The sequence below is a fragment of the Xenopus tropicalis genome, chromosome 1 (assembly GCF_000004195.4).
Source record: "Xenopus tropicalis strain Nigerian chromosome 1, UCB_Xtro_10.0, whole genome shotgun sequence".
In the NCBI taxonomy this organism is placed as follows: domain Eukaryota; kingdom Metazoa; phylum Chordata; class Amphibia; order Anura; family Pipidae; genus Xenopus; species Xenopus tropicalis.
The window spans coordinates 215,972,250-215,988,121 of record NC_030677.2 but is presented as its reverse complement, the minus strand read 5'-3'; the positions used below and the strand labels follow the sequence as shown (position 1 = coordinate 215,988,121).

Sequence of the window (15,872 nt, the reverse complement as noted above, 5' to 3'; positions counted from 1 at the left end):
CGCCCAATAGCGGGCCCCATACATGTACATACGTGTTCCTCCCCCAATGGGATCCCGCCCAATAGCGAGCCCCATACATGTACATACGTGTTCCTCGCCCCAATGTGATCCCGCCCAATAGCGAGCCACATACATGTACATACGTGTTCCTCGCCCCAATGGGATCCCGCCCAATAGCGAGCCCCATACATGTACATACGTGTTTTTCCTCGCCCCAATGGGATCCCGCCCAATAGCGAGCCACATACATGTACATACGTGTTCCTCGCCCCAATGGGATCGCCAATAGCGAGCCACATACATGTACATACGTGTTCCTCACCAATGGGATCCCGCCCAATAGCGAGCCACATACATGTACATACGTGTTCCTCGCCCCAATGGGATCCCGCCCAATAGCGAGCCACATACATGTACATACGTGTTCCTCACCCAATGGGATCCCGCCCAATAGCGAGCCACATACATGTACATACGTGTTCCTCCCCCAATGGGATCCCGCCCAATAGCGAGCCACATACATGTACATACGTGTTCCTCCCCCAATGGGATCCCGCCCAATAGCGAGCCACATACATGTACATACGTGTTCCTCACCCAATGAGATCCCGCCCAATAGTGAGCCCTTACATGAACATACGTGTTCCTCCCCCAATGGGATCCCGCCCAATAGTGAGCCCCATACATGAACATACGTGTTTCCTCCCAATGGGATCCCGCCCAATAGTGAGCCCCATATATGTACATACGTGTTCCTCCCCCAATGGGATCCTGCCCAATAGTGAGCCCCATACATATACATACGTGTTCCTCGCCCCAATGGGATCCCGCCCAATAGTGAGCCCCATACATGTACATACGTGTTCCTCGCCCCAATGGGATCCCGCCCAATAGTGAGCCAATATATGTACATACGTGTTTCTCCCCCAATGGGATCCCGCCCAATAGTGAGCCCCATACATATACTATAACGTGTTCCTGCGCCCAATGGATCCCCCAATAGTGAGCCCCATATATGTACATAAGTGTTTCTTGCCCCAATGGGATCCCGCCCAATAGCGGGCCCCATACATGTACATACATGTTCCTCCCCCAATGGGATCCCGCCCAATAGTGAGCCCCATATATGTACATAAGTGTTTCTTGCCCCAATGGGATCCCGCCCAATAGCGGCCCATACATGTACATACGTGTTCCTCCCCCAATGGGATCCCGCCCAATAGTGAGCCCCATATAATGTACATAAGTGTTTTCTTGCCCCAATGGGATCCGCCCGAAATAGTGAGCCCCATACATGTCATACGTGTTTCTTGCCCCAATGGATCCCGCCCATAGCGAGCCACATACATGTACATATGTGGTTTCTCGCCCATGGGATCAGCCAATAGCGAGCCACATATATGTACATACGTGTTTCTTGCCCCAATGGGATCCCGCCCAATAGCGAGCCACATACATGTACATATGTGTTTCTCGCCCCAATGGGATCCCGCCCAATAGCGAGCCACATATATGTACATACGTGTTTCTTGCCCCAATGGGTCCCCCGCCAATAGCGGGCCCCATACATGTACATCATGTTCCTCCCCCAATGGGATCCGCCCCAATAGTGAGCCCCATATATGTACATAAGTGTTTCTTGCCCCAATGGGATCCCGCCCAATAGCGGGCCCCATACATGTACATACGTGTTCCTCCCCCAATGGGATCCCGCCCAATAGTGAGCCCCATATATGTACATAAGTGTTTCTTGCCCCAATGGGATCCCGCCCAATAGTGAGCCCCATACATGTACATACGTGTTTCTTTCCCCAATGGGATCCCGCCCAATAGCGAGCCACATACATGTACATATGTGATTCTCGCCCCAATGGGATCGGCGCCCAATAGCGAGCCACATATATGTACAATACGTGTTTTCTTGCCCCAATGGGATCCCGCCCAATAGCGGCCAACTAACATGTACATATGTGTTCTCGCGCCCAATGGGATCCCGCCAATAGCGAGCCACATACATGCACATACGTGTTCCCTCGCCCCAATGGGATTCCCGCCCAAAGTAGTGGCCCCATACATGTTCATACGTGTTTCTCGCCCCAATGGGATCCCGCCCAATAGTGATCCCCATACATGTACATACGTGTTTCTCGCCCCAATGGGATCTCGCCCAATAGTGAGCCCCATACATGTACAAACGTATTCCTCGCCCAATGGGATCACGCCCAATAGCGGGCCCCATACATGTACATACGTGTTCCTCGCCCCAATGGGATCCCGCCCAATAGCGGGCCCCATACATGTACATACGTGTTCCTCGCCCCAATGGGATCCCGCCCAATAGCGGGCCCCATACATGTACATACGTGTTCCTCCCCCAATGGGATCCCGCCCAAAAGCGGGCCCCATACATGTACATACGTGTTCCTCGCCCCAATGGGATCCCGCCCAATAGCGGGCCCCATACATGTACATACGTGATCCTCGCCCAATGGGATCCCGCCCAATAGCGGGCCCCATACATGTACAAACGTGTTCCTCGCCCCAATGGGATCCCGCCCAATAGCGGGCCCCATACATGTACAAACGTGTTCCTCACCCCAATGGGATCCCGCCCAATAGCGGGCCCCATACATGTACATACGTGTTCCTTGCCCCAATGGGATCCCGCCCAATACCGGGCCCCATACATGTACAAACGTGTTCCTCGCCCCCAATGGGATCCCGCCCAATAGCGGGCCCCATACATGGACCAATGGACCGGTAGGTACCACCTTAACCCTAATAACCAGACAGCACTGTATGCGGCAAAGGGACGCAGGCCAACTGCAACCTGTCACATTATAGTGATGCTGGGGCAGAAGCAGGGAGGCTGCTGGGAGTTGTAGTTCATTACCTGCCAAACAGCATCTGAACGGCTTGGGAAGAGGGACCCCAAGAGGGTCTGACAGAGGGAGGGATCCCATCAATGGCTCCGTTTGTTTGGGAATCCACCTGGCCCAGGGCCCTGCTATTGGGAGCCATTAATAGCCCCCCCCCCCCCCCCCGCCCTGTCACTCAATCCTCCCCTCACATGTCCGGATCAATCACATGTCCAGCAGCCTAAACTGGGCAGATTGGCGCAGCCTGCCCCCCCCATATACTCACCCACCCCTTCCCACAATCCCTTGCTATATCTACCCCACCCCTTCCCACAATCCCTTGCTATATGTACCCCACCCTTCCCAACAATCCCTTGCTATATGTACCCCAACCCCTTCCCACAATCCCTTGCTATATGTACCCCAACCCCTTCCCACAATCCCTTCCTATATGTACCCCAACCCCTCCCCACAATCCCTTGCTATATGTACCCCACCCCTTCCCACAATCCCTTGCTATATGTACCCCACCCTTCCCACAATCCCTTGCTATATGTACCCCAACCCTTCCCACAATCCCTTGCTATATGTCCCAGACCCCCTCCCACAATCCCTTCCTATATGTACCCCAACCCCTTCCCAGAATCCCTTCCTATATGTACCCCAACCCTTCCCACAATCCCTTACTATATGTACCCCACCCCTTCCCACAATCCCTTACTATATGTACCCCAACCCTTCCCACAATCCCTTACTATATGTACCCCACCCCTTCCCACAATCCCTTACTATATGTACCCCACCCCTTCCCACAATCCCTTCCTATATGTACCCCACCCCTTCCCACAATCCCTTGCTATATGAACCCCAACCCCTTCCCACAATCCTTCCTATATGTACGAACCAACCCTTCCCACAATCCCTTACTATATGTACCCCACCCCTTCCCACAATCCCTTACTATATGTACCTGAAAAATCCACACGCTTCCCACAATCCCTTCCTATATGTACCCCAACCCCTTCCCACAATCCCTTCCTATATGTACCCCACCCCTTCCCACAATCCCTTACTATATGTACCCCAACCCCTTCCCACAATCCCTTATAATGTACCCCAACCTTCCCACAATCCCTTCCTATATGTACCCAAACCCTTCCCAGAATCCTTGCTATATGTACCACCAACCCATCCTCCTTCCACAATCCCTTGCTATATGTACCCCACCCCCTTCCACAATCCCTTGCTATATGTACCCCACCTCCTTCCACAATCCCTTGCTATATGTACCCACCACCCCCTTCCCACAATCCCTTGCTATATGACCCCACCCCCTTCCCACAATCCCTTGCTATATGTACCCACCCCTTCCCACAATCCCTTGCTATATGTACCCCACCCCCATCCCACAATCCCTTGCTATATGTACCCCACCCTTCCCACAATCCCTTGCTATATGTACCAGCCACCCCTTCCCACAATCCCTTGCTATATGTACCCCCCCATCCCACAATCCCTTGCTATATGTACCCCACCCTTCCCAACAATCCCTTCCTATATGTACCCCACCCCCTTCCCACAATCCCTTGCTATATGTACCCCAACCCTTCCCACAATCCCTTGCTATATGTACCCCAACCCTTCCCACAATCCTTGCTATTTGTACCCCACCCCCTTCCCACAATCCCTTGCTATATGTACCACAAGCCAACCCTTCCCACAATCCCTTGCTATATGTACCCCAACCCTTCCCCAATCCCTTGCTATATGTACCCCAACCCTTCCCACAATCCCTTGCTATATGTACCCCACCCCCTTCCCACAATCCCTTGCTATATGTACCCCAACCCTTCCCACAATCCCTTGCTATATGTACCCCACCCCCTTCCCACAATCCCTTGCTATATGTACCCCAACCCTTCCCACAATCCCTTGCTATATGTACACACCACCCCTTCCCACAATCCCTTGCTATATGTACCCCAACCCTTCCCACAATCCCTTGCTATATGTACCCATACCCACCACCCCCTTCCCACAATCCCTTGCTATATGTACCCCAACCCTCTCCACAATCCCTTGCTATATGTACCCCACCCCATATATTGCTATATGATCCCCACCCCCTTCCCAACAATCCCTTGCTATATGTCCCCACCCCTTCCCACAATCCCTTCCTATATGTACCCAACCCTTCCCAAAATCCCTTGCTATATGTACCCCACCCCTTCCCACAATCCCTTGCTATATGTACCCCAACCCTTCCCACAATCCCTTGCTATATGTACCCCCAACCCTTCCCACATCCCTTGCTATATGAACCCCACCCCCTTCCACAATCCCTTGCTATATGTACCACCTTCCCACAATCCCTTGCTATATGTACCCCAACCCCTTCCCACAATCCCTTGCTATATGTACCCCAACCCCTTCCCAAAATCCCTTGCTATATGTACCTACCAACCCCTTCCCAAAATCCTTGCCTATATAACCCAACCCCTTCCCACAATCCCTTGCTATATGTACGCCAAACCCTTCCCACAATCCTTGGCTATATGTACCCCAACCCTTCAACAATCCCTTGCTATATGAACCCCACCCCTTCCCACAATCCCTTGCTATATGAACCCCACCGCCCCTTCCCACAATCCCTTGCTATATGACCCGCAACCCCTTCCCATCAATCCCTTGCTATATGTACGCCACCCCTTCCCACATCCCCTTGCTATATGTACCCCACCCTTCCCACAATCCTTGCTATATGTACGCCACCCCTTCCCACAATCCCTTGCTATATGTACCCCACCCCTTCCCACAATCCCTTGCTATATGAACCAAACCCCTTCCCACAATCCCTTGCTATATGTACCCCAACCCCTTCCCACAATCCCTTGCTATATGTACCCCACCCTTCCCCACAATCCCTTGCTATATGTACCCCACCGCTTCCCACAATCCCTTGCTATATGAACCCGCAACCCTTCCCACAATCCTTTGCTATATGTACCCCAAACCCTTCCCACAATCCCTTCCCTATATGTACCCCACCCCTTCCCCAAATCCCTTGCTATATGTACCCCACCCCTTCCCACAATCCCTTGCTATTGTAACCCCAACCCTTCCCACAATCCCTTGCTATATGAACCCCACCCCCTTCCCACAATCCCTTGCTATATGTACCCACCCCTTCCCAATCCCTTGCTATATGTACCCCAACCTTCCCACAATCCCTTGCTATATGAACCCCAACCCCTTTTCCCACAATCCCTTGCTATATGTACCCCACCCCTTCCCCAAACCCTTGCTATATGAACCCCAACCCGCTCCAATCAATCCCTTGCTATATGTACCCCACCCTTCCCACAATCCCTTGCTATATGTACCCCACCCCTTCCCACAATCCCTTGCTATATGAACCCCAACCCCTTCCCACAATCCCTTGCTATATGTACCCCACCCCTTCCCACAATCCCTTGCTATATGAACCCCAACCCCTTCCCACAATCCCTTGCTATATGTACCCCAACCCCTTCCCACAATCCCTTGCTATATGTTAACCCCACCAAGAACCCACCCCTTCCCACAATCCTTGCTATATGAACCCACCCCCTTCCCACAATCCCTTGCTACTCAGTATACCCCAACCCTTCCCACAATCCCTTGCTATATGAACCCACCCTTCCCACAATCCCTTGCTATATGTACCCCAACCCTTCCCACAATCCCTTGCTCACTATGAACCCCACGCCCCTTCCACAATCCCTTGCTATATGAACCCCAACTACTCCACAATCCCTTGCTATATGTACGCCACCCCTTCCCACAATCCTGCTATATGAACCCCACCCCCTTCCCACAATCCCTTGCTATATGTACCCCAACCCTTCCACACAATCCCTTGCTATATGTACCCACCCTTCCCACAATCCCTTGCTATATGAACCCCACCCCCTTCCCACAATCCCTTGCTATATGTACCCCAACCCTTCCCACAATCCCTTGCTATATGTACCCCAACCCCTTCCCACAATCCCTTGCTATATAGAAAACCAAACACACCCCTTCCCACAATCCCTTGCTATATGAACCCAACACCCCCTTCCCACAATCCCTTGCATAATAAACCCCACCCCCTCCCACAATCCCTTGCTATATGTACCCCAACCCCTTCCCACAATCCCTTGCTATATGAACCCCAACCCTTCCCACAATCCCTTGCTATATGAACCCCACCCCCTTCCCACAATCCCTTGCTATATGTACCCCACCCCTTCCCACAATCCCTTGCTATATGTACCCCAACCCCTTCCCAGAATCCCTTCCTATATGTACCCCACCCCTTCCCACAATCCCTTGCTATATGTACCCCAACTCCTTCCCACAATCCCTTGCTATATGTACCCCTTCCCAGAATGCCTTGCTATATGTACCCCTTCCCAGAATCCCTTGCTACAGGCCAGTCCCTTCCCAGAATCCCTTGCTACAGGCCAGTCCCTTCCCAATATCCTACTGTCTCCATCTTGCCCTACTGTCTCCATTTTGTCCTACTGTCTCCATCTTGCCCTACTGTCTCCATCTTGCCCTACTGTCTCCATTTTGTCCTACTGTCTCCATCTTGCCCTACTGTCCCAATCTTGTCCTACTGTCTCCATCTTGTCCTACTGTCCCCATCTTGCCCTACTGCCTCCATCTTGTCCTACTGTCTCCATCTTGCCCTACTGTCCCCATCTTGTCCTACTGTCCCCATCTTGTCCTACTGTCTCCATCCTGTCCTACTGTCCCCATCTTGCCCTACTGTCTCCATCTTGCCCTACTGTCCCCATCTTGCCCTACTGTCCCCATCTTGTCCTACTGTCCCCATCTTGTCCTACTGTCCCCATCTTGCCCTACTGTCTCCATCTTGCCCTACTGTCCCCATCTTGCCCTACTGTCCCCATCTTGTCCTACTGTCCCCATCTTGTCCTACTGTCTCCATCTTGTCCTACTGTCTCCATCTTGTCCTACTGTCTCCATCTTGCCCTACTGTCCCCATCTTGCCCTACTGTCCCCATCTTGTCCTACTGTCTCCATCTTGTCCTACTGTCCCCATCTTGCCCTACTGTCCATCTTGTCCTACTGTCCCCATCTTGCCCTACTGTCCCATTCTTGTCCTACTGTCCCCATCTTGCCCTACTGTCTCCATCTTGTCCTACTGTCTCCATCTTGCCCTACTGTCCCCTATCTTGTCCTACTGCCCATCTTGTCCTACTGTCTCCATCTTGCCCTACTGTCCCCATCTTTGCCCCCTATTGTCTCCATCTTGTCCTACTGTCCCCATCTTGCCCTAACTGTCTCCATCTTGCCCTACTGTCTCCATCTTGTCCTACTGTCCCCATCTTTGTCCTACTGTCCCCATCTTGCCCTACTGTCTCCATCTTGCCCTTCTGTCTCCATCTTGTCCTTTAACTGTCTCCATCTTGCCCTACTGTCTCCATCTTGTCCTACTGTCCCCATCTTGCCCTGCTGTCTCCATTTGTCCTACTGTTCCCCATCTTGTCCTACTGTCCCATCTTGCCCTATTGTCTCCATCTTGCCCTGCTGTCTCCATCTTGTCCTACTGTCCCCCATCTTGCCTACTGTCCCCATCTTGCCCTACTGTCCCCATCTTGTCCTACTGTCCCATCTTGCCCTACTGCCTCCATCTACTGTCTCCATCTTGCCCTACTGTCCCCCATCTTGTCCTACTGTCCCCATCTTGCCCTACTGTCTCCATCTTGCCCTACTGTCTCCATCTTGCCCTACTGTCCCCATCTTGCCCTACTGTCTCCATCTTGCCCTACTGTCCCCATCTTGCCCTACTGTCTCCATCTTGCCCTACTGTCCCCATCTTGCCCTACTGTCTCCATCTTGCCCTACTGTCCCCATCTTGTCCTACTGTCTCCATCTTGTCCTACTGTCTCCATCTTGTCCTACTGTCCCCATCTTGCCCTAACTGTCCCCATCTTGCCCTACTGTTCCCCATCTTGCCCTACTGTCTCCATCTTGCCCTACTGTCTCCATCTTGCCCTACTGTCTCCATCTTGTCCTACTGTCCCCATCTTGCCCTACTGTCCCCATCTTGCCCTACTGTCCCCATCTTGCCCTACTGTCCCCATCTTGCCCTACTGTCTCCATGTTGCCCTACTGTCCCTACTGTCCCCATCTTTGCCCTACTGTCCCCATCTTGGCCTACTGTCTCCATCTTGCCCTACTGTCCCCATCTTGCCCTACTGTCTCCATCTTGCCTTACTGTCTCCATCTTGCCCTACTGTCCCATCTTGCCCTACTGTCCCCATCTTGTCCTACTGTTTCCATCTTGTCCTACTGTCTCCATCTTCTCCTACTGTCTCCATCTTGCCGTACTGTCTCCATCTTGTCCTACTGTCTCCATCTTGCCCTACTGTCCCCATCTTGCCCTACTGTCTCCATCTTGTCCTACTGTCTCCATCTTGTCCTACTGTCTCCATCTTGCCCTACTGTCCCCATCTTGCCCTACTGTCTCCATCTTGTCCTACTGTCTCCATCTTGCCCTACTGTCCCCATCTTGCCCTACTGTCTCCATCTTGCCCTACTGTCCCCATCTTGCCCTACTGTCCCCATCTTGCCCTACTGTCCGCCCATCTTGCCCTACTGTCTCTATCTTGCCCTACTGTCTCCATCTTGCCCTACTGTCTCCATCTTGCCCTACTGTCTCCATCTTGTCCTACTGTCCCTATCTTGCCCTACTGTCCCCATCTTGCCCCACTGTCTCCACCTTGTCCCACTGCACTTGCCCTGTAACCCCACAATTCTCACAGCTGGGAGTTGCAGTTCAGTAACGGACAAACAATAGTTTAGTGAAGATGAAATGCTGTAGGGAGTCACAAGGGATATTCCTGCCCCAATGCAGCACGTGCCGGCCTCTCTCCTTTATAGGGTTAACAGGCGGCGCCCACACCTGAAACAACAGCAGCACCTGCGGCAGCACAAACACCAACAAAGGGCAAAAGCCACAAACAGAGAGAGGGATGCGCCCCACGGGCCCCCCCAGAACTGGTTCTACTGGTGCCACTCCCCTAGTGATATAGATGCAACCAATCAAAAGCCAGAAGTGCCGCTGTAGTGCCATCTGTATGAATATAGGGGGGATCCATTCTGTGGGACCCCCAGTGCTGCCCAATCACATCCTGACATAATGACAGTTACGAGCCGCCCAATGGCGTGCAGCCCCCGCGCCCCCCGGTGAGTGGCCAATGGTTGTGGCTGATAAACTCCTGCAAACTCAGGGAAACTCCCGTTATCAGCAACTCCCTGCCGGGAGCACTCATTGGCCGATAGGCCGGGACCCCCTCCAACAGAACAATGGCCTTAACCCTGTACATGCTGGCAGTATAGGAAGGTGATAGCGAGCCGATCCATACAGGCCCCCCCATCGGTTCTGCCCAGCAGTTACTGGGAATGCCATTCCGTCCTGGCACTGGCTAGGCAGGGGTTAAAGGCAGGGTTCCCATCAGTGCTGCCCCCCAGAGCCTGGGCCAGGTTTGTAACCCCCCATTACACCCAGGGCCCCCCCACAAAGCACCCACTGCCCTGGGTACCCAGAAACTGATATGTTAGAAACAGCCAATCAGCACGTGGCACGTTGCACTTCAGGGGGTGAGTTGCCTCCAGGGGCAGATTCTCGGGCGCCGCACCGGGAGCCATGGCTGTATCTGGGCCGAAGCCACAGATCTGCCCCAGGTGGCCCTAAAGGGCCCAGACAGACGGAGATTGGTTCCCGCGGGGCCCATACACTTTAACTGCAAATACAGCCAATTTGGGAGAAGAGTCTCCCCCCCACTGGGTGTGTAAAGATTAGGCCTCTCCTCCCCCACCGGCCAGTAATCTGCCCCCTGCTATCGCCTTATCTGCCCCTGCATTGGCCCTGCCTGTGTGTTTGTGACGGGGCCCGGCATTGCTTTCCCATTGTGCTCATAACTGGGGGACCCCTCAGCGCCCCCCTCAACCCTTCCTCCTCCTCCCAAACCTGGGTAAAACCTTCTGCCCCTGCCACCCAATCACCTTCTCATTACTGCCCCAATGCCCTCAGTACAATGGTGCTGGCACCCCCAAAGCTCTCCTTTTCTGGGGGTCTCTACAGGACAGCGCTGCAGAATATGTTGCCCCTTTATTTAACCCTCTCATTCCCCCAATCACAAGAATGGTTCATTCCAAGTAGTGTGTTTCTATTGGTTGCTTTGTCACTTGCAGTTAGTCCTATAGGGGCTGCAGGAAACAGCGTTGGGCCGAGCTGCACCCACAGAGCCTGAGCCCCCCAAGTACAGACAGAGGGTGGGATTCACTCATCCCCAATAACCCGATCACCCCAATCCCCGGCATGTGGGGCAGGATGTTTGCTCTTCAGTTCCCCCACCGGTCCCATTAGAGCAGCTGATTGGTGGGCAGTGGGACACAGGGGCCCCGGCTCTTAGGGCCACACAGGCGCCCACACTCTCAGCTGGGATGTTATCTAAACACAGCCATTAGCACAGGGAATGTGGCCTTTAATCTGGGGGGGGGGGGGGGTAGCTGATACCAACCACCATTTACCATATTTAGATATAAAAAGGTGCCCCGGCACAACCCCCTGGGGTCAATGGTACAGCCCAGCGGTCTGGGTCGTTAACAAGAACCCCCTGTTCTGACTGCATGCTACACACAACAATATACAGGTACCAGGGGGTAATTACCCCTTTATACAGCACTTCTGCTGGGGCACAAGGTAAAGTTTGCTCTGGTTTAGCAACCAATCAGCAGTTGGCTTTCAATGCTTTAGTGGCATTAAAATAATGGAAGTCAATTTCTGATTGGCTGCCATGGGAATAGCAGGAAATAAAGGAGACGAACACAGAACCAATGGCCTCCTACCTGTTTGAACTGCTCCTCATATGTCCATTCATGGTGTCCTGTCTGTCCGCTGGGTGAGAGAGCCTGTGATTGGCCAGGGTTACTGGGGTTTGGCACCTGGGATTGGCCAACGCTGAGCCCCCCTTTGCTGGGTGATCCTTGTTTCTGCATATTAGAGGCTGTCTCCCCATCTTCATCCTCCTCCCCTTCCTCATCGTCCAACTCCTCCTCATCACAATCCATCCCTTCCTCCCCCTCACTCTCGTGCTTCTGCTCCTCCTCCTCCTCCTCGGACCTTTTCCCTTGTGACCTGGGAAATATAAGTGGGGGGCGGCTGTGGGAAATGGCAGTGCCAGTGGGGGCGCTATTAGTAGCGCTCAGGGAGGGAGGGGAAGTGGCCACTGCTGCCGCCGCCGCTGCCCTCACAGCTGCCTGGTACTGGCGTATGGCGAGCGCCTGTTGCTGGATGCGCGACTCCACCATGCACCGCAGCTCCCGCTCCTTCTCCTGCCGCAGCTTCTCCTCCAGGGCCAAGCGGGCCGCCTGCTGCCTCTGCAGGTTCTCCATCACCGCCTCCAGCCTCATCCCGCCGCCTCCACCGCTGCCTCCGCCATTGGAGGAACTGCTCTGAGACTGCTGGCCAGGCCGGCCAATGGCAAAGGGAGAGCCATGGTGGGAGGAAGTAGAAACTAAGAGAGAGGGAAGAGACGGGGAAGAGGGGAATACAGCCTGCTGGGGGGGAGGAAGGGGAAGGAACAAATGAGAGAAAAGAAGAAAGGAAGGAACAAATGAGAGAAAAGAAGGAAGGAGAGAAAGGAAGGAACGAAAGAGAGAAAGGAAGAAAGAAAGGAAATGAAGGAAGGAACAAATGAGAGAAAGGAAGGAGAGAAAGGAAGGAAGGAACAAAGGAGAGAAAGGAGGGAAGGAACAAAGGAGAGAAAGGGAAGGAAGGGAAGGGAGAGAAAAGAAGGAAGGAGAGAAAGAAGGAAGGAAGGAAGAAAGAGAAGGAAATGAAGGAAGGACAAAATGAGAAAAGGAAGGAGGAAGGAACAAATGAGAGATAAGGAAGGAAGGAAGGAAGGAGAGAAAGGAATGAAGAAAGGAAGGAAGGAGAGAAAGGAAGGAAGGAACAAATGAGAGAAAAGAAGGAAGGAGAGAAAGGAAAGAACGAAAGAGAGAAAGGAAGAAAGAAAGGAAGGAAAATAAGGAACAAATGAGAGAAAGGAAGGAGAGAAAGGAAGGAAGGAACAAAGGAGAGAAAGGAAGGAAGGAACAAAGGAGAGAAAGGAAGAAGGAAACAAAGGAGAGGAAAGGAAGGAAGAAAGAAGGAACAAAGGAGAGAAAGGAAGGAACAAAAGGAGAGAAAGGAAGCACGGAAGGAAGGAAAAAGGAAGGAAAGGAAGGAAGGAAGGAAGGAAGGAGAGAAAGGAAGGAAGAAAGAAAGGAAGGAGAGAAAGGAAGGAGAAAGAAAGGAAGGAGAGAAAGGATGGAAGAAAGAAAGGAAGGAAGGAATGAGAAAAAGGAAGGAAGGGAGGAAAGGAAGGAAGGAACAAAGGAGAGAAAGAAAGGAAGAAGGAACAAAGGAGAGAAAGGAAGGAAGAAAGGAAGGAGAGAAAGGAAGGAAAGAAAGAAAGGAAGGAGAGAAAGGATGGAAGAAAAAAGGAAGGAAGGAAGGAAGGAATGAGGAAAAAGGAAGGAAGGAACAAAGGAGAGAAAGGAAGGAAGGAACAAAGGAGAGAAAGGAATGAAGGACGAAGGAAGGAAGGAAGGAGAGAAAGGAAGGAAGGAACAAAGGAGAGAAAGAAAGGAAGGAAGGAAACAAAGGAGAGAAAGGAAGGAAGAAAGGAAGGAAGGAGAGAAAGGAAGGAAGAAAGAAAGGAAGGAGAGAAAGGATGGAAGAAAGAAAGGAAGGAAGGAAGGAAGGAAGGAATGAGAAAAAGGAAGGAAGGAACAAAGGAGAGAAAGGAAGGAAGGAACAAAGGAGAGAAAGGAATGAAGGACGAAGGAAGGAAGGAAGGAGAGAAAGGAAGGAAGGAACAAAGGAGAGAAAGAAAGGAAGGAAGGAACAAAGGAGAGAAAGGAAGGAGAGAAAGGAAGGAAAGAAGGAAGAAGAGAAAGGAACAAAGGAGAGAAAGGAAAAAAAAGAACAAAGGAGAGAAAGGAAGGAAGGAACAAAGGAGAGAAAGGAAGGAAGGGAACAAAGGAGAGAAAGGAAGGAAGGAACAAAGGAGAGAAAGGAAGGAAGGACAAGGAAGGAAGGAAGGAACAAAGGAGAGAAAGGAAGGAAGGACGAAGGAAGGAAGGAGAGAAAGGAAGGAAGGAACAAAGGAGAGAAAGAAAGGAAGGAAGGAACAAAGGAGAGAAAGGAAGGAAGAAAGGAAGGAAGGAGAGAAAGGAAGGAAGAAAGAAAGGAAGGAGAGAAAGGATGGAAGAAAGAAAGGAAGGAAGGAAGGAAAGGAATGAGAAAAAGGAAGGAAGGAACAAAGGAGAGAAAGGAAGGAAGGAACAAAGGAGAGAAAGGAATGAAGGACGAAGGAAGGAAGGAAGGAGAGAAAGGAAGGAAGGAACAAAGGAGAGAAAGAAAGGAAGGAAGGAACAAAGGAGAGAAAGGAAGGAGAGAAAGGAAGGAAAGAAGGAAGAAGAGAAAGGAACAAAGGAGAGAAAGGAAAAAAAGAACAAAGGAGAGAAAGGAAGGAAGGAACAAAGGAGAGAAAGGAAGGAAGGAACAAAGGAGAGAAAGGAAGGAAGGAACAAAGGAGAGAAAGGAAGGAAGGACGAAGGAAGGAAGGAAGGAACAAAGGAGAGAAAGGAAGGAAGGAAGGAAGGAAGGAGAGAAAGGAAGGAAGGAACAAAGGAGAGAAAGAAAGGAAGGAAGGAACAAAGGAGAGAAAGGAAGGAAGAAAGGAAGGAAGGAAGGAGAGAAAGGAAGGAAGAAAGAAAGGAAGGAGAGAAAGGATGGAAGAAAGAAAGGAAGGAAGGAAGGAAGGAATGAGAAAAAGGAAGGAAGGAACAAAGGAGAGAAAGGAAGGAAGGAACAAAGGAGAGAAAGGAATGAAGGACGAAGGAAGGAAGGAAGGAAGGAGAGAAAGGAAGGAAGGAACAAGGAGAGAAAGAAAGGAAGAAGGAACAAAGGAGAGAAAGGAAGGAGAGAAAGGAAGGAAGAAGGAAGAAGAGAAAGGAACAAAGGAGAGAAAGGAAAAAAAGAAAAAGGAGAGAAAGGAAGGAAGGAACAAAGGAGAGAAGGAAGGAACAAAGGAGAGAAAGGAAGGAAGGAACAAAGGAGAGAAAGGAAGGAAGGACGAAGGAAGGAAGGAAGGAAGGAACAAAGGAGAGAAAGGAAGGAAGGACGAAGGAAGGAAGGAAGGAGAGAAAGGAAGGAAGGAACAAAGGAGAGAAAGGAAGAAAAGAACAAAGGAGAGAAAGGAAGGAAGGAACAAAGGAGAGAAAGGAAGGAAGGAACAAAGGAGAGAAAGGAAGGAAGGACGAAGGAAGGAATGAAGAAAGGAAGGAAGGAGAGAAAGGAAGGAAGGAACAAATGAGAGAAAAGAAGGAAGGAGAGAAAGGAAAGAACGAAAGAGAGAAAGGAAGAAAGAAAGGAAGGAAATAAAGGAACAAATGAGAGAAAGGAAGGAGAGAAAGGAAGGAAGGAACAAAGGAGAGAAAGGAAGGAAGGAACAAAGGAGAGAAAGGAAGGAAGGAAGGAACAAATGAGAGAAAAGAAGGAAGGAGAGAAAAGAAGGAACGAAAGAGAGAAAGGAAGAAAGAAAGGAAATGAAGGAAGGAACAAATGAGAGAAAGGAAGGAAGGAAGGAACAAATGAGAGAAAGGAAGGAAGGAAGGAAGGAGAGAAAGGAATGAAGAAAGGAAGGAAGGAGAGAAAGGAAGGAAGGAAGGAACAAATGAGAGAAAAGAAGGAAGGAGAGAAAGGAAAGAACGAAAGAGAGAAAGGAAGAAAGAAAGGAAGGAAATAAAGGAACAAATGAGAGAAAGGAAGGAGAGAAAGGAAGGAAGGAACAAAGGAGAGAAAGGAAGGAAGGAACAAAGGAGAGAAAGGAAGGAAGGAACAAAGGAGAGAAAGGAAGGAAGAAAGAAAGGAACAAAGGAGAGAAAGGAAGGAACAAAGGAGAGAAA

General features: G+C 51.1%; 1 protein-coding gene across 2 annotated transcripts in view; it reads right to left on the bottom strand.

The window, feature by feature from the left end:
• The window catches only part of arid3c (AT-rich interaction domain 3C), an 83,394-nt gene that overhangs the window by 56,427 nt on the left and 11,095 nt on the right, over positions 1-15,872 (bottom strand). The window contains exon 2 of one of the 2 annotated variants that reach the window (XM_031895040.1): positions 11,763-12,470. In XM_031895040.1, the coding sequence (XP_031750900.1) occupies positions 11,763-12,470 (708 nt within the window). Of the gene's footprint in view, positions 1-11,762; positions 12,474-15,872 lie in introns of both variants that reach the window. The other variant, XM_031895039.1, reaches the window with a different exon arrangement.